General features: G+C 48.0%; 1 protein-coding gene across 4 annotated transcripts in view; it reads left to right on the top strand.

The window, feature by feature from the left end:
- ERICH6B (glutamate rich 6B) overlaps nucleotides 1-18,611 on the top strand; it is a 64,989-nt gene that overhangs the window by 23,160 nt on the left and 23,218 nt on the right. For 2 of the 4 annotated variants that reach the window (XM_046665162.1, XM_046665161.1), the window contains 5 exons: nucleotides 1,523-1,571; nucleotides 5,097-5,284; nucleotides 10,729-10,797; nucleotides 11,473-11,511; nucleotides 14,886-14,974. In XM_046665162.1, coding sequence (XP_046521118.1) covers nucleotides 1,523-1,571; nucleotides 5,097-5,284; nucleotides 10,729-10,797; nucleotides 11,473-11,511; nucleotides 14,886-14,974 — 434 coding nt within the window. The remainder of the gene's footprint in view (nucleotides 1-1,522; nucleotides 1,572-5,096; nucleotides 5,285-10,728; nucleotides 10,798-11,472; nucleotides 11,512-14,885; nucleotides 14,975-18,611) is intronic. The other 2 variants (XM_046665164.1, XM_046665163.1) reach the window with 2 other exon arrangements.

Below are 18,611 nucleotides of genomic sequence, written 5' to 3'. Positions count from 1 at the left end.
TCTGTGCATATCTTGCCCCGCAGGTCAGGGGCACAGTTCAGTAGCATAGGGTGTATATTGTATATTTCATGATCTTTGTCTCCTTTAATTGTCCCAGCCACGGTTTACCACCCCTTACCCACTTCACAACTGAGGAACCTGGAGTTAGCGGGCACGTGACTACCCCAAGGTCATGAGAGATAATCAGAGGAGCCAGGAGAGGCTCCCAAGACCTTGCTTCTTTCTCTTCCACTTGCTTCTCTTTCTTTTCTCCTTTCTTTCCTCCTGTCATCCTGTTTCTGCTTTTTAATAAATTATGTGCATATTTTAATTTTACAAGAGTGACATAAAAAGAAACAAAATCTACTTTTGTTCTTTTTTCATGGAAAATTTGAAAAGTAGAAAGTAGGAAAACATCGCCCAGCCTACCAACAGCCAAATATAAACAAAGCTGATTCACATTTTAGTGAAATCTATTCTGTCCCTCCCACCCATATTTTTTGCATATTTGGTGGTGATGGTCCTCGTTTTGTTTTGTTTTTACCGTTTTAAAAACATGCTGTATATATAAGTTTATGTTTTACTTTTGTAACTTAGTATTGCCTTTTCAATTTTTGCCCATGTTGTTTGCTTTTTGTAGACATCATTTTCATAGCCACATAATATTCCACAACAATATTCTGTCACATGAATAAACTATGGACAAGTGTAAGTGTTGAACATTTAAGTTTCAAATTCAAATTTTCTGATTCTTATTTTTTTACTGCTTCCACTGGGCCATTCTCTATCACTAGAATTAATGGTATATGTTATCCCAATTGTATGTGAAGTTCTTAATGTCATATCATTCAAGGCAAATAGGTGACTAAATGATACAAGCAGGTTCTTTAAAATTAAAAACAATGTTTTAAATATTTATATCCTGGGGCTGGCCCTGTGGCCTAGTGGTTAAGTTTGGCACCCTCCACTTTGGCAGCCCAGGTTTGTGGATCAGATCGCAAGCGTGGACCTACACTACTATTCAGCCATGCTGTGGCAGTGTCTCACAAATAAAACAGAGGAGATTGGCACAGATGTTAGCTCCGGGCTGATCTTTCTCAAGCAAAAAGAAAAGAAAAAAGAGGAAGATCGGCAACAGATATTGGCTCAGGGCTAATCTTCTTCAGCAAAAAAATATATACATATTTATAACCTCTGAACCCTCAGGCACCTCTCCTGTGCTGATATCCTTCACCCCGTGACAGAGGAGGTCTCTGTGATAACTCAAAAGATCAACAAAGCAAACTTGAATTTCCAAAATCCATGATTTCATGAAAATCATCTCCTTGAGTTCTCTTTGATTTTATAAAATTTCAGCGTCATAATTTCTAAAGGAAATCATTGAGATAGACAACACTAGGGAAAAGTAAAAACAGAAAAATTCTATAAATTGGGGCCTCTCCATCCCAGTCCCAGCATCATGTGCTTAACAACACACTTTTAAATAGAACAAAGGATGCTTTCTTTTTTTCCAATATTGTCTTTCTGTTCTTTTTTCCAAAAGAATCCAAGATGGCTTCTTCATCACAAACCCTGCCTTATCTTAACGCAAGGTAATAGCTTTCTTTTTGGATAAATCGGGTGGAAATTCATACTCAGAGATGATGTTTCAGGAGCCTTTGCAATCTTAAAGATGGGGAGTCAGGGGCGGTGAGGATGGGGTGGGGGTGCGGGGAGCACGTCCTTTGAGGAAGGAGGGGTTCAGTCGGGGGCTTTCCTGGAACTCACACACAAAGGCCCTTCTAATACTGCTCCCCTCTACCACTCAGTCACTCACAGGGTGAGGGATGGGCCCAAGGCCAGAGTCATGGGCACCCAGGACTACAGAGATGAAAGGGGAGGGGTGATCTGAGTCTGGAGGGAAGGTCTGAACTGGGAAGAGATGGCAAAGAGCCCGCAGGCAGTGCTCACAGTGAACAGATGAATGAATGCCCAAAGGAAGTTGCCATCTTCCTTGCTCAGGCATATTTCCAAGGGTTAAATTCTCATTCAGTGAGTATTCATTAAACTGCCACAGGGCTTGGCACATCCCAGACAGTCAATAACATATGGAATAAATGAGTAAATGCCTTCTCTGTGCCAGCTCTGTCGAAACCAGCATAGGAGTACACAAGACTTCTGATTCACAGTCCTTGTGGCTCACCCCCTACCATCTCTCCCCAAAGGATGCCTGGGGGAAAGGGGTCATCCGTCTCCACTGGTGAAGTCAGTTGACACTAGATGCAAAGAAAGTACAAGGCCAGTTTGGTGATGGGGAGAAGCAGGAATGAAATCCCAGCTCTGCTGCATGGGGAAGCCAAAGGCTACAACTTGAGGGCACAGGGTTCTGTGTAGAGCTGCCCCTCAACCTGGCGAGGCCAGCCCCCAACTCCTGGAGTGGAGACACTGGCCCTTCCTTTCCATGCTTCACACTTCCGGAGGCTCAGCAACACGGATCTAACAGGACCGCCCCCACTAAGGCAAAGTGTGAGAGGGAGCGGCTTTTCGAAGGCCCCTTCACCTCAGTTACTGACACATAGTATATGAAGTAATGTGGCCGTGAAGGGGCCTGACAGGGACGTGACCACCTGAAAGGTTGTGATTGAGAACAGGGACTCTGGAGCCTGACTGCCTGATTAGAATCTCAGCTCCTCCACCCAGCCAGCTGTGTGCCAAAGGGCAGCCACTTAAATTCCTTGTGCCTCAGTTTCCTCATCTGTAAAATGGGGACAGTAACATTTGTGGCCTCACGGGGCTGGGGTGAGGATTTAATGAATATTAACTCATGGGACGCTCTTAGAACAGTAGCCAGCACACAGGACATGCTCAGTAAGTGCTGCAGGTTGTTGTTATTCTCCGTTCTGTGCCCCACGAGCCACCACGTAGAAAACTTAGCACGCCTGGAAGGAAAATCATGATGCCCAGTCAGCTTTATTCCAAACACACGCACCCATCCGGTCCTTTATTCATAGTACAGCTGAGTGGGTTTCCTGTTCCTGGGGCCCTGAGGAGAGCATGGGGATCAGAGAGGTCCTGGTGTTTCCTGACACAGGATTGCCGAGACATTGGACCTTCCACAAACCCCTTTAGGCAAGAAGTGTTACACTCGCGTCTGTTTGTTAAGGTGGGGGTTGAGAAAGGGGAGCAGATTCAGGTCGGGGCTTTCATGGGTCCCCTGTAAACAACAAGGCTCCTCTCCCACTTCCCCACACACGCCCTGCGGTCCCCAAGGCCTTCCCCACTCTGAAGCAGCTGCAGAAGCAGGCCTGGAACCGTCAGAGCTTCCTGGGATCGCGTATGCAATGGCTCCTCCTGGCACCCTCCCCATTGCGGATGGAGAAGGGAGCTGGTGTTTGGCCCAGGTAGGCGGGAACCCTAGGGAATCCTGCTTCCCAGGTGCTGAGCTACAGTGGAGCCCTGGCAGGTGCCCTAGAAAGCCCTGTAATGTCCCAACCCCAGGACAGGCTTGGCAGGGAGGGTGCTGGGTAAACATACCTGAAAATGGAAAGATCAGGGTGGCCCACCATTACCTTCAGTATAACCCCTGCATTGGTTTGGCAGCTTTGACTTCTCAACGTCCTTTCATGGGGACTTTCATCATCTCTTTGGGTCCCAGTGGGCACCTGATGAGTGAGGCAGGACAGGCATTATCCCGCTGGGAGGATAAAGCCCAGGGGAGTCTCCTGATCCGGCCTCGAGGCCTGGAACAGAGCAAGAGTTGATACTTGCCTGAAGAGCTCCTCTGTGTCCACTAGTTCTTGATCCCTCTGGTTGACTGGCCTAGGACCTGCCGTCTTGCCACTTGACCCCGGATCCCCTTTTCAATGGTGCATCCTGAGAACACAGCCACTCTGCCCCAGCCCGCAGGCCGGCACAGACCCAGGCCCTCCCATGGGTCCCTTGGAAGTGGCACAAGATCTGCCTGTAACTCCCACCTATGCTGAAAGGAGGAGAGCATTCCTAAGGCGCCTCCTGGGTAGAACAAGTGGCCTCCTCCTCTCTCCTTCAACCTCGTCGCCTCCAGCCTCAGCCTGCAGCCCCTCACCCCTCCCTGTCCTGCATCGGGGGACCCCTCCCTGACCCAGACGGGGAACGGGCCTGTCTCATGAAGGGCTGCGGAACTTCTTACTTCCCCTGTAAGAACAACTGCCACTCTCGTTTTGTCCTCACCTGTGGGGACCTGTGGTGGAGGTATGATTATCAAAAAGCCGCAGAAACTGAGGCACAGAGAAGTTAAGTAACTGACCCAAAGTTACTCCACTATAGTGCAAGAGCCAAGATTTAAGCTCAGGTCACCTGACACCAAAGTCTATGTTTTTTTCTACCAACCATAGTCATTGCCCATTTATATGTTGGGCATTTTCCGTTACGCCCATCTCTGCCTGCCAGTTGGACCAGTTTACATGAGATGACTTCAGGGCCAAAACACCCCAGAGAACCCTCTCATTCCTTCGAATTATGGTTTCTTGCCCCCAGTTAAAAGTCAGAGATTCCCAAAGAAGGACACGGTATGGGTCTGCATGTTGGTGTCGTCCCTTTTGATCCTGAGCTACCAGACAGCAGGGCCTGCCCCTCACACTCACCACCCCGTCATCAGGCCCTGTGGAAACCTTCCTCAATGATGGTGGTGTATGTAGCGGGCAGACTAGAGGGCGCAGACCTCAGTGCTGGATTTTAAGCTGCTGCGGCATCTACTGTGGTGTTTTTTCCACTCGGCCTGAGGCAGCTGTAAGGCAGGAAGAGCCACTGGAATGAGCAGGGTCAGAGCCAGGAAGGACAGAGAATGTTCCAGAACATAGACTGTCAGTTGTGGAAGCCAGACTCTTTGGTCTTTGAAGGCACCCTCAGATCCTTTCACTCTAAGTGAAGGAGCAGTTGTCAACATGGCGCTCTGCTGTCCAGAATGGCACAGAGGCCTATTTTCCGTGATCCACAAGCTGGTCCCATCTAACCTTGTGACATCCACCATCTGGAGCAGGCGGAAGTCTGCAGGAGCTGGACAGCAGCCACCACCCCAACTTCCCAACAAGCCAGGGCACTGGGTTCCCAACCTGGCCCCTGTTTGGAAAGTGACTGGCCCCTGTGCTCCCCTGTGACAGGAGCCCAGCTGCCGGCCCCTCTTGGGTGAGCACCTTCTTTACCATCCCTGCTTCTATCTCTGAACCTGGCAGCAAGTCTCCTCACTATGACACGACACCTCCTGCATCCTCTGTGGAGCAGGATAGAGAATTTCTGGCCTGGCAAGACCGGAGCACACAGACAGAATGGATCTATGACAGCCTGTCGGGTAAGGAAAACCGTGCCCTGCTGGCTCCCCGGGGGGAGGGGCAGGAACGCATTCCACTTATGTGAAATATTGTGACTTGACTACTGACTCTCATGCTAACGATATAGACCGCTTCCTGGGCCATTTGAAGTCATGTTTTGGGTAAGAAGTTAAACTCCTCTCCTAGCCCTGCTGCCCCCTTCTCCATCCCAGAGCCCCTGAGAGAATGAGCACCAGCAAAGTGCTGAAACAAATCCCTTCTTCAGTCTCTCCCTGTCTCTTCATTAGTCTTCCTGTCCTTGTTCCACATGAACACAGGCCCTATTTCCCCAGGGACACAGGCCATTTCCTTCCTCGATTACAGACTAGTTCCCTGCGGTGACAGGCCATACCCAGATCATCTCGTGGACAGTAGCAAATGGGCCTCAGGCCGCCCCAGACTCTGTCTCAGCAGGCAGTCAAAGTCAGCTCTGATTCAAAACCAGCCACAAACATCCATGGTGTGAACTTTTGTGGCCACAACTGGGAGACACCCTAGAGAGAGTTCGGCAAGATTGCCTCGAGGATCTTAATCCTCTACCCAATTAAGGCTAAAAGCGCCTCACTCTAGGATCCTGGGGATGGACCACTGAACAGCATTTCTCAGTATTATTAATAATTTAAATCCAGCCTCAGTGAGATTGATCCATCACAGATTCACAGATTCATCTCACATCTGTAGTCATGGCAGCGGTAAATTAGATTCCCCCATCGCTTCACCTCCCTGCCCCATCCGTGTCTGCTATATGTTGTGGCTCAAATGTGGTTAAATGAAATCAGGAGCCAGCAACCCTATGAGGGAGAATGGAGAGGCACAGGGCCGGCCCAGGTTCAGTGGCATAGGCAGCACACGATGAGGAGTATTCTACAGGCTAAATCGGTTCATGGGAGACCTTTGTGAGCACGTGTGGTCCGAGGGAGCCCTGAGAACTGGAACCCTTTCAAAGTCAGTAAGCATGACAGCTGGGAAAAATCTGATCATTTATCTAAATATTCCTAAGCAGAATTCTGAAAGTCATTGACTGGTTAATCACCTGGAAAGTGCCAGTGCTAAGCTTGAGAGGATGTGGGAGAGGAGAAAAGAGACAGGAGACGGCTGGGGAGTGGGAAGGAGCGGCTCCAGAGCCTCGTCATACCGCTGTGGACCCACCTCCAGAGACAGCCCCTCCTGAAGTCGTTATTTTATTTGACCTGGTCATTAGTGATCCTTTTGGTCCCTGAGCTTAACTGACAGAGCTACCCAGGTCTGTGCGTAATTTAGCTTGTAAGCACTCTGCATATTTGGTCTATAGGCGCATGTTTTGCAGCTAAGTGTCTTTCTACTACTGAGTTCCTTAAAGCCGATATATTTAGTGTTTATTGAAAGTCTAGCCCCACACTGTAAATGCTAACTGATCAAATACTGCAACGTGGGTGACCTGGACTAAAGGTGTGGACTGCGATGGAGCCTCTAAATCAGGGTCACTGACACACCCCAGGTTCCTGCAGTTACCTGAAGGGATGGTGGTTACAGCAGAGAGTGAAACACAATGAAAAGCAAGGAATTCTCTAAAATTTATGGAGGTTTTTCTACTCCCTTCTGCCCATGGTTTGCAATCTATCTTTCTGGAGAGCGTTGGTAATAATTGGATAAAATGTGCCAGTAATTGGTACATAACTGTGTCTGGCCAATGGACTGGAGCAAATATATGACAGAGACTTCTCTGAGAGAGTGAAGAGCTGTGAGAGAAAGTGAGGAAGCTGCAGGAGGAAACCAGGAAGTATGGTGCTCCAGGAAAGGAGAAGAGCTCAAAACTGTGTCCAGAGGAGGTAGAGGAAAGGGACACAGAGAAAACGATCTGTGTGTGATGGGGATGCGGCCTATGCCAAGAAGGACAGCCAGTCCTTCTGCAGTTGGAGTACAGAACACTAAAGATTCCCAAGCATGGTGGATGCAAAAAAGAATCTGCTCTCAGCCTAGGGCGGAAGGCGCCCATCCACTTGCTGGAGAAACTCAGACAATCAAGGCAAAAGCAATCCAAAGAGCTGGCAGTGTAGGGCCGAGGCAGCAGGAGCAAGCAGAGATGAGAGCAGCTGTGGACACTGCTGCTCCTTGAGGTCCACAGCTGCGCGTCCCCATCACCAGGTGCCTGTAAAGATGCAGATTCCCAGCCTTCCTTATCAGGATTCCTGCCTGCATTCTTAACAAGATTCCCAGAGGATGCTTAGGCACAGGAATGTTGGAGAGCCAGAGAACCTCCAGTGTAGGATGTATTTCATGGGTGCTAGGTTCCTATTTTTAAAGCATTTTTTTATTATGGGACTGTTCAACCCCAGTGGGCCAGAAACAGCATTTCACGTGGCAAGGCCCTTCTCGACAAATAAAACTTTGAACCAAATATGGAGAAAAAACACCCAAATAAATCCTCAAAACCTATTACTACAGAGAGTAGCAGGTCTCACAAGGAAGGAATGCTAAAGCCACTGGAAATGCCTCGTGACTGATGTGAGGAAGCGTTCTCAAGGAGGACCAGAAGGACTATTGATGGCCTCAGGTGTCTACCTATCCAGGCACAGAGCAGAGTCATAAGCAAAGTAGACCGGAAGTCCTAACACAGAGCATTCTAGCCCCGCTGGTAGAAACCCTCAAGAGCTGGTGCCTGGCACATAGTAAGCACCTATAAATATTTATTAAATATTTGTGAAATTGTTGTCGAATGCTCATCTGATTCAAGATCAGATATAGTGATGAGAGGGTGTTTCCTACTCCCAAAACACAGCCTTGCTTGGAAGGGGGCTGCGTATGGAAATTTGCACACATCGAGACACTGTGGGCATAGAAGTGCGGGTGGGGATACGCAGAGGGAGGGAAGTGCCATCAGTGGAGCAGTTTCCTTCCAGCCACCTGGCCAGATGGGGAAGAAGGATGGAAAGCCCCCAAAAGTGCAAACTAGTGTTTGCACAGAGATTCCTTCAATGCACTCAGATTTTGAAATCATGTCCAAAGGTTAAAAAGATGAGAATGTTACCGACAGTGAAGGTAAGAAAATGGCACTGAACTTTAAAAATAGTGTCAGGAGAGTTGAAGCCCAGGATAAACTAATTCTTACCAAAAAGTGATAGTAATAGTAATAATATTAATAATAATCCTGCAGGCAGCAACTAAATAAGGGGCCCTTTTAAAATGGGATAGGGGCAGAAAGATCAAGGCAGACAGGGCCACTGTTTAGTGCAATGTTAAAGAATGATTCAGAGGAAGTCATGTTCTTCAACTGCTATTTAATTTTTACTTCGCTGTGAAGGAAAATGATCTTCAGATTGAAAGGCGTGCAAAAAAATTAGGCAAGACATAGCAGTAACCAAAGATTGGTGACGAGATCAGAAGAGAATAGTAACTTCTGTGTCCTGGCCTAGATAAACACCCTAGAATACCCATAGAGAGCAAAGACCTTAATCGTGTTTATGGTTTTTGAGGAATTGCGGAAAATTGGGGAAATGAGTCTGCGACCAATCTGGGTCAAATATTGCGAGCAAAATGACTATGAGAAAGCAGTATAGGCTCAGTCAGAACAAATCAAGTAATGCTGGATGCTAGGTCACCTTTTGACAAAGTTATTAGATGAGGGAGCTGTGGTCACCCAGCAGGCCCAAATTCCACAACGTTTCATTTTCAAAGGCTTTCTCATGTTCCTGTGGACAAGATAGAGAACTGTCAGGTGGATGCTAATGTCAGATGGCAGAGCAATAACTGTTAAATAACCACCCAGAGATTTTGTTTAAGGATCAGGGTCAACCCACTTTCCAGTGGGGAGCCATAGGGCTCTGTCCAGTACGTTGTACCATGGACTTGGACACAGATGTAGGGGGACCGTCTGTATTCGTAGAAGACCTGAAGCTGTTGGGTGATGGGGGTAATGTGATCAGATTCTGGCAGGCAGAAACATTGGCCCAGGACTGACTGGCTGGATAAAATATAATGGTAATTTACATGAGAGCCTGCTCTTAGGCCCACAAAAACAACAGGATAGAGAAGTACAAGATGGAGAGGCCCTGTTTGTTGCAGATGCTTTACTCAATCGCAAGCTCAATAAGTCAGTGGTATGACTGATGTGGCTGCCAGAAAAGTTAATATAACCAAATACAATTGAAAGTTTATAGAAAGGGGGGTTCGTCCTGCTCTAGCCTGTGTTGGAGGGCCAGGCTCAGGACAGCCGTTCAGTTTGAGGGACCACGCTCTGTGAGGGCTACGAGCACGTGGCTGGGGCTCGGAGGAGAAGGGGTGTCAGACAGACTTGGAGCCTACGTCATACACGGAACTGTTCAAGAAAAGAGGGATGTTCAGTCTGGAAGACACGTGACTCTCAGGATAACTGCCTTCAAACATTTGATGATCCACCACACAAAACCGAGGCCTGAACTCTCCATCTGCACTGAAGGGCTAAAACAGGACCACTTTCAGGGAAATATGTTAAGAAAAAGACATTATTCCTGACAGTCAGAATGAGGCCATGGTGGAAAGAGGTTTCGTAAAGCTGGAGAATTCCTTATCTGTAGATGGGTCAGTCGCAGCTGAAGAAGCAGCAAGCACAGACGCTGCGTGCGCGCGCCCAAGGCTTCTCATCCCGGCACCGCAGACCCGGCTCCCATCCCGATGTTGCCTGGGGACGATGGAGTGGTTCACCTTTGGGTTTTCGTCATGGGCCTGCTCCTCTGTGCTATCAAGAATGGAATATGGAGAGGGGACACAAGCACACGTGTGCACTCAAATGTTTAGGAGTAGGAAGAGGGAGAGGTTACTGATGGGGGGAGGCAAAAAAAAGGGCAGGACTACAAAATTCCAGAAGACATAAAATAAGGGTAACCAAGAACTTACAGAAGTTCTAAAAAAAATACAGTGGCCTCCCGTTGCATATCTCAGTGGATCTGTACTAGACAGCCCCTTTGTTTCCCAGCCAGCCCCCACTGTGCACCTCTCGGGGAACCCATGGCGACAGAACACCAGCGCCGCCCACTTCCTTCAGTGACAGACATACCCCATAAGGTATCTACATGGCCTTGGAGCCACTTGGCTCCATGCTTCCTACAGCTGCTCCTCCTACAGACGGAGGAATATCTCTGAAGTACCCACCCCCCAAACCCAGCCATCCTATCTATCCTGGGGACCCAAACTGGCCCCATGGTAACCAAAGAAGAAGGCCACAGAGGGGCTACATTTCCCCACCAGTAGTTTATTGTGGTCCTAGAATAAGTTAGCAGAACTAAAGGAGAGGAGGAGGGGCAAGGGGCGCATCTGGTGTATGCTGGCACTGCCTCCAACCGGTTTTTCCCCTCCATTGATCAGCCTTGGGGGCCAAGAAAGACCCTCAGACCCTAAACGTCCAATACGAACTCACTGGAAAGTGTGAGGTCAAAATCATGAATGGCTACCCTCTTCTGTCTTTTAACAGCAGCTTCAAAACTGAGACTTACAAATGAACAAGGAAGCCCAACAATGATGCTGATGTCTGATTTGGAAGGTATCATTTTAATTTTATAATTTTATGATGATTTTAAACAACTTGCAGAAGTTACAGATCCATCCATGAAAAGGTAAGAAGCAGAGAATGAGCATTCCCTCGGGCCAGAGGGAGTCTTCTTTTGACCATTTTAGACTAGGGCTGCCTTAGTTTAAGGCTTGTGGCCAAGGCATTATTCCTAGGGCTTGATGTCAAGGCTCAAGGCTCAGGGAAGAAACTGAGCCAGAGGGGAAAGTACTTTCAAATTTGAATTAAAATTGAATTTTGGAGAGAGGAAACAATATTTACTACTGGAGTTTGGAGGGAAGACAATGGCTTATTATACTCAGTTCATTCCATGACGTTTACTGTACACCTACTGACATTTGTTGTACACCTACTGTATATTGGGAAGGAGAGAAAGAGGAACAAAACCCACCCACCCTCTCAGAACCAAAACTCTAGTGGGCATGAAACATGAAGGAAGGGAGGGGAATCAATACTCGTTGAGCATGAGCTACAGACCCCAAACTGCTGCAGGTCATGGAAGCCTCTTATCCCAAAACATGCGTGCTCCACCCTCGCCTCCCCAGCGACTTAGGAGGTGATTTTTAACTTGATTCCCTGGGGAATCAAAAGATCCGGACTAATTCCCCACACCACACTCTCTTAACGATTGTTCCTCTTCTTCTTCAGCGTGTGGTATCCCTGAAGTGCCGCAAGAGCAAGAAAATGGTGAGTCCCACATCCTATACCCAAAGATGACGGCTCCCTGCAGAGTGTCCTGTTCTAAGGATGGTGCCCCTGGTGGGCGGGTCACTTGCTGGTACAGCTTGCACCAAGTCCTAGAGAGGACCTTGGGACATTCTGGGCATGCAGCCCCCAAACCTGGATGTGTTTCCATGTCCTTTCCTGAAGAAGGGGGATAGAACAAGAAACAGAAAGAGGGTCTCTGGAGCGAGACAGAATGACCTGGGAGAGGACCAGAAGTCCATCTCTCTGCTCAAGCTCTGGTGCAGGGACTCCCACACTTAAAGAGGGTCCAATTGGTTGCTGGGTTCCCTGTGGTCTGGCAGCAAGGCTTGAGTGGGACACGTGGACCCCTCCAGATAGACTCATTCGATGGCACCTTGGAAGAAAGTAAATTGGAGCCCCCACAAATGGTACCCTTAAAGACATTAATTTTTTATTAGGGATGGGTTAGTTGAATCTTGTGACGGGGGAAGGACAAGGGAGAACCCTTATGGTGGCAGAGTCCCACCTTGCATACATCACTCCACAAAACAAAATCCCTGCAATTAACTAGACCCATCCTGTTAGAAAACAATTTAGGGACTATGACCTGTTGTCTTTCAGCAGGGTGGGGGCTGGGAGGAGAATCAGGGCTTACCTACACAGGTGGCTTATCAAACAAACTTTCAAACTCTGTCCATCCCATCCACCACCCCACCACCTCCAGAAGGGTACTGATCAATAGGGTTTTCTTCATCTTATTCCATTTCCAGGAGGGTTTAGAGCAGGGCTGCTCAAACTTTAACAGAGAGCGATCATCTAGGGATCTTGCTAAAGTGCAGATTCTGATTCAGTAGGTCTGAGATCCTGCATTTCTGACAAGCTTCCGGCAGCAGCTGCTGCTGCTGATCCATGGACCACACTTTGAGTAGCAAGGTTTTAGAATGCCTAATAGATTCATGCCCATAGCAACCGCAAGACTAGACCAAGCCTTGATCCACCTATCGAGGATAACAGGGAATCCACTACATAAAGGGTCAAGGAGGTGAAAAGAGGACTGAATTTCATCTGTGTGCTCATTTGTCAGTGGAGCTGGGTTGCTCATTTCTCAGAGTTGGCCCCCCGGCTAGTTGCTTACTGCTTCTCCCCTCCCTGTCCTCATCTGTAATGTGGGGATGTGCTCTGCAGGGCAAATACACACGGCTGAAACGTCTATCCCAAATTCAGGAACTGTGGTCTGTCAAGAAAAACTGTTAGAGGAGAGACATTGGTTGGATGGGGAAGAATTAAGAATTATTGTTAATCAGACCCAGAGAAGACACACTCCACTTTAGGGAATCCCGTATGCCAGGCATTTACCCATCCGCACGCTCCTCTGAGCTATCCTGAAGGTGAATCCTATGGTTCCCGTTACACAGAGGAGGGGACGAGATGCATAGGGGCTGAGTGACAGGCTGGGAGTGGCCCAGGTCCTGGATGACAGGGCCACCACTCAAGAACCTGGCCTGACTCTCCTCTGCAGTCTCCCCACCCCCATCCTCCCATAGAGCAACTTCAGGGGAAGAAAATGATCTCATTAGAACAAAGGTAGAGGTTGACAGAAATCCCCAAAGGGAAGGTTAATTAGGAATCAAGCTGCCAAGCCACCCTCTTCCCTTCATAAACACCTACTGGTTCTTCCCCTCAAATTAACTATATTATTCGATAAAGCCCATTAAAATAAGGCAATCACAACTGATGGGGATTTGCTAAGCTATCAGGGCCAGGGCCAGATCCAGACTTACTCTCAATGCAGGCCAGGCACATACTCACAGAATCCTACATGAGGCTCTGCCTCTCGGTGTCTCCAGACCCTTGTCCTGCCTGTTCCTTCCTGTCTGCTCTCCAGGGACAACCAAAAGGAGCTTCCTGGGTGCTCTCGTGAATTCTCACAGAGCCTCTTGGCTTTTCCTAAATGGCTCTTTAGAAGTTCTCTAGGCCATGTCCACGCAGACATGGGGGCACACAGTGTTTTTGTCTTCTTCCTTGCCTTTGCCAGTTATGAGGACCCCAGTAGGGAAGGCATGTCCTGTGGGAACTGCAGGGGGGACCCTCAAAGCCCGGGGTCCACCGCAGACAGCAGGTTTCTGTCAGGAGCAAACCAAAGCAAGGGTAGGAGGTCTGCAGGTGGGAAGGCCCATGGGCCTGGTCGGTACAGACAGACCCAGCTGAGAGCAGGTCTCCATCCCACCAGGGCCCCAATGGAGTCGGCATTTTTATTACTGAACCAAAATTGGGAAGAAGTACAAAATCAGTGTGTGTGGAGACCACAAAGAATGTCCCTTGTCCACCCGCAAAGGTGTGATAGGGACACAAAATCAGACAGAAAAAGTCAACCTGGTGGATTTTCAGGGCTCTCTGGATGGCCCAGCTTGACGGGCAGGTCTCATCCCGAAGCTGAGACAACAGGCCACCGTGATTTCCCCGGGGGCCCAATTATCCTGTGAGAGCCCTTCCTCTCCACTTTCGTCTCCGGATCCACGCATTCCCAGGAGCAGGGGCACACGGCCCAAGCTATAATTATCAACTCCTCCATTCAGTTTGCACCCTGTCTCGTTGGAGGCTTTAAGCCCCTCTCCTGGCCCAGAGAGTCACCAGGCTGTGGCTGACCTTGAGAACAAAGGCATTTGCTATCACTAGTAGACTTTTTTTTTTTAGCTCACTGGCTTGGGGATTCATCTCTTACACTTTAATTAGCAAGCATGAACCATATGCAGTTCTGGAAATTGGCAATTTTTGACAAAACTGGCGGGAGATAGGAATATTTCTCAAGACTTCCAAGAGAAAATCACACTCAGAATAAATCTCTCTCAGAATAAAGTCTAAAATCCTTCCTGCAGCCTGCAAGGTCCTCCGTGAGCTAGCCCTGCCCCTTGTCCCTTCCTGCCATCGTCCTTCACGCTCTGCTCCTCTCCAGGCATACTGTGCCTCTTGCAGTTGGTCAAATATGTCAAGTACGCTCCCACCCACTCTCACCTCAGGGCCTTTGCACCTCCCAGCCCCCTGCTGGGGAGTGCTCTTCCCCAGCTGTCTCCCCCTTGCTTCATTCAGGACTCACTCAAATGTCACCTTGTCGCATGAACCTTCGCCAGCCACCAGGAGCACACAACTCACTTTCTTAAGTCAGCTACTGAAACTGACCTTTGTATGCCTATTTTATTAACATCCTCAAGTTGAATTTTAGGTAATTTTGTGAATTGACTTAGTCTTATTGATGATGATGTGTTTTCATTTCAAAGAGCAAGGATGAATGTCATAAACCTGTTTATGTTTTTGTCTTTTGTTTTGATTCCTTTTCCAAATGCCTTTCCCTTTGCTGTAACTTCCAAAATTGAAAGCCATGGAGTTTGTTTCCCAAGGGAGCTTTTGGGATCGTGTATTAAATGAGCCCATTGAAACCCTGGAAATGGAGAGCTTCAGTAACAATGTAAGTTGGAGAAACACTGAGACCCCCTTGCTCCAAATGGTGAAGCAGGGTGGCTCGAGGCCGGCGGGCACTGCCCCTTGAGCCCTGGGATTCGCAGCTTCACTCCATTGTTAGCGCAGCCCTGCTGAGCTTTCATAAAACAGACCTAAGTTTAAATGACACACACTAACTCAAAGAGGGTCAGAAGACCCGCACTTCCCAGAGCCCTGCTGGTAATAGGAACAAACACCCTCGGAGTTGCTTTTGAAGGCAGCAAAGCCAAAAACAAAACATCAACGTTACCTAGATATCAAGGCAAATCATTGTTTGAAGAAACTCCATGTAAAAATGAAGTAAGATCCTGGAAAGATGGACTAGATATACTTTTCCCACTAAATACAGCTACCCTAGACGTGATATGTAAAACAAACATAAGAAGCTTCTGAAAGGCAGAGAGAAGGCAGCAGACCAGCTAGGGACCTTGGGGCCCAAGGAATGACATGGCGGTAAGTTTCCTGAGTTTTCTTTTTGCTTCATATATCCCTGACTGGCTTCTAGAAGACGGCAGCCCAGAATCCCCAATGAGCACAGACAACGAAAGCCCTAAGAAAAGCCTGCTGTTTCTCACCAAAGGACCAAGAATCGGGTGGTCTTGCAAGACGGAAGCTCTAGACAATGACCTCCACAGTGCAGGCAAACACTGCAACAAATAGCCGGGGGCCACCTCCCCCACACCTGCAGTCTGTGACGACCACCTTTCAGAGGGCACGGAACCAGCCCTGAGATCCAGTGGATGTCCTTCCCCCAGCGGTACCCAAAAACCAGAGACAAGATGGGAAGTCATAATGGTTTGAATAAGCCTGACAGCTACAGTGTGTTGTATTGTCTTTACTGCATGAATTTTTTCATGCTGGTACAGCCTGGTGGCTCCAAGCTCCTGTGCCAACTTACCTCTAAGACTTGCAATACATGTCGATTCAGGTGGAAGCATTATTATGCATCCTTTTCATTAAGGCTAAGACACTTCCTCAGGGTTGTAGATCCTAACTACAATCACAGGAATGAAATCTTGTGTCCCTGAAACTCAAAATTCAGCAGATATATTTTTCTAAAGTTACCTAAAAGAAGACAAAAAAGAAAACTAGGTATTTAGTTTTTTTAAGAAAACTTTTTTTAGTTGGAGAATTTTCTGGTCTCAGTACATATTTAGGTCTAAATTCCTTACTTTCCACACTTGCTTCTATACACATTATATTAATAAGAATTGCTTTTCAAACACTGAAATACCACATCGAAGGGAAAAAAAGATTAGTTGAACTTAGATTCGCCACATTGGATTTACTAAGACAAGAAAGTAAATTCAGACATTTTACAAAGATTTTTCAGCTGGAGTTGAAATCTAAAGGAATTGATTTAATTAGAAACTTACAGGGCCAGCCCCAGGGCTGAGTGGTTAAGTTTGTGCACTCTGCTATGGTGGCCCAGGGTTCACCAGTTCAGATCCTGGGTGCTGACCTAGCACCACTCACCAAGCCATTCTGTGGTGACATCCCATATAGAAGAACTGGAATGACCGGCAACTAGGATATACAACTATGTACTGGGGCTTTGGGGAGGGGAAAAAAAAAAAAAAAAAACGGAAAATTGGCAACAGATGTCAGCTCAGGGCCAATCTTCCTCACCAAAAAAGCATAAAAAAAAAAAAGAAGAAACTTAGATTATTCAGAAACCTTCAGCACACCAGTCAATTGAGGTTTTGCTGTATCGGGCAGAGCGGCAGTCGCAGGCCGAAATGAGACATCTCCCTTGTTGCTATGCAAAGTTCTGGATGAGCACAGCACATTGGGAGGGTTCCGTGTGACGGGGGGCTGCATGGGCCAGCTCCGGTCACAAGCACCTTGTCTTGCCATCTCAGAAGCTTTGCCCAGGTGACAAAGTATGGCACAGAGTTGAGGGGCGCTTTCCCCCTGCTGTCCATACCACTCTGCCCCCCAGGACCGGAAGCTTAGGAGGATGCTGAGGAACCTCCTGTGGCCCAGTTTCTGGCATTCTCCTAACGGGCAGCTGTGCAGCCCGGCAAAGCGGTACTTCTCCAGGCAACGTTGTAGGTGGCAGATGTGAACAACGGGGGCCAGAGCAGGACAGGAAGAACGGAATGAGTGCCACGTGGTACCCGCAGCTGAAAGACTTGTTTGTGTGGACTTTTAAGGTCGCTTTTGGGGGAACACCAGAAACCACTGGGGTATAAACTAGGGAGAGGCCACTGAAGTCCTCCTGTTTGAATAGGGGCTATCAACCCTTACTGTGGTTATTCTGACAATTTGACTCCTTTGCTGTTTTTGGTTTACTTTACATGCTGTTTTATTTCTATGACACAGTCATGCACACAAACCCTGCCGTGCAACCTCTTTTGGTTGCAAGAAACACAGATTCACCCAGGAGGAGTCTCTGCACACGGGGGAACTCATCACTGGGGTGCCCAATGCGCTCACTACGACAATGAGGATAGTTCCACTCTATCGGCTGGGGAAGCAGGTGTGACAAACCGCATAGGACATCATATTGCTCACTAAATCGAGTGGAGCGGCATAACTCAGATGGGACGAGAACTTCAACTGGGCCACCCAGTGGCTCTCTTGTCTGATGGACCACAGTGGGCACCATATTTTCTCATGAACAAAACTTAGAATCCAAAGGGGATGGTGGGAGATCTCTGGCCTAGGCAAATAAGAAGTCACTCCATCCCAAGGGAGGGACTATCAACGATGAGGAATTTAGAGGCAGGAATTATTGTCAACACGGGCCTTAGCCTCAACCCACCCTGAAGCACTGATTCCGGTGTTAAACGATAAACTGAGGCATATTAAAGTTTTTAAGAGTTTATCAGAGCGTGTATCGATTCAAATGGGGCATCACCAAACAGGAAGTGGTGAGGAGCACTCCACCGACAAAAGCTGGGGACAGACTTTTACAGAGAAAAGGCAGAAGCAAAGCAAGGAAATTATTGATTGGCCGGAGGTAAAAGCCTTGTTGTCGGCAGCTTGTGACAGGTTGGGCTTGGGTTTCAATTTCGTAACGTTGAGGCACTTACAGGCTTAGATTTTGGTTTACTTACACAGGCCACCGTGGTATTAGAGCCACCTCAAATCTACTGGCCTCCTTGTTCAATTAGTTTAACACTAACAATGGGAAGAGGAGTGTGCAGAGGCTTGGAATCAAGCAAGCCAGACCTGAGGCACCCCAGTTTTCCCCCACCCTAGACAAACCGGGCAACCACAAGCTACCTTCTCCCATCCCTCCCAGGTCACACGCAACTTTGCATATGTTGGTCTTCCACTCACTATAGGAGGCCAATAAGTTAATGGCATACTGTACATTACCCAATGTTGAACAACCACAATAACAACCTCAACCTGTACGTGAGCAGGGCAACACGCCAGATCCATGGATCTCCTCGACAGCAAGCCAAACTTCACCTTCCGACAAAAGGGATCCCCGAAAGAAACTCTTATGAGGACCCACCTATGGGTCAGTGCTGGTTAGCATCATGGACTTAGGATAGAATGGTCATATTTACAAAATAAAAAGTCAGCTTGCAAGGCCAGCCCCATGGCCTAGTGGTTAAGTTTGGCGTGCTCCACTTCGATGGCCAGGTTCA

Source organism: Equus quagga, chromosome 6 (assembly GCF_021613505.1).
Source record: "Equus quagga isolate Etosha38 chromosome 6, UCLA_HA_Equagga_1.0, whole genome shotgun sequence".
Classification (NCBI taxonomy): Eukaryota; Metazoa; Chordata; class Mammalia; order Perissodactyla; family Equidae; genus Equus; species Equus quagga.
Note: the sequence above shows the minus strand (reverse complement) of the source record. Positions and strands in the feature narration are given on the sequence as shown.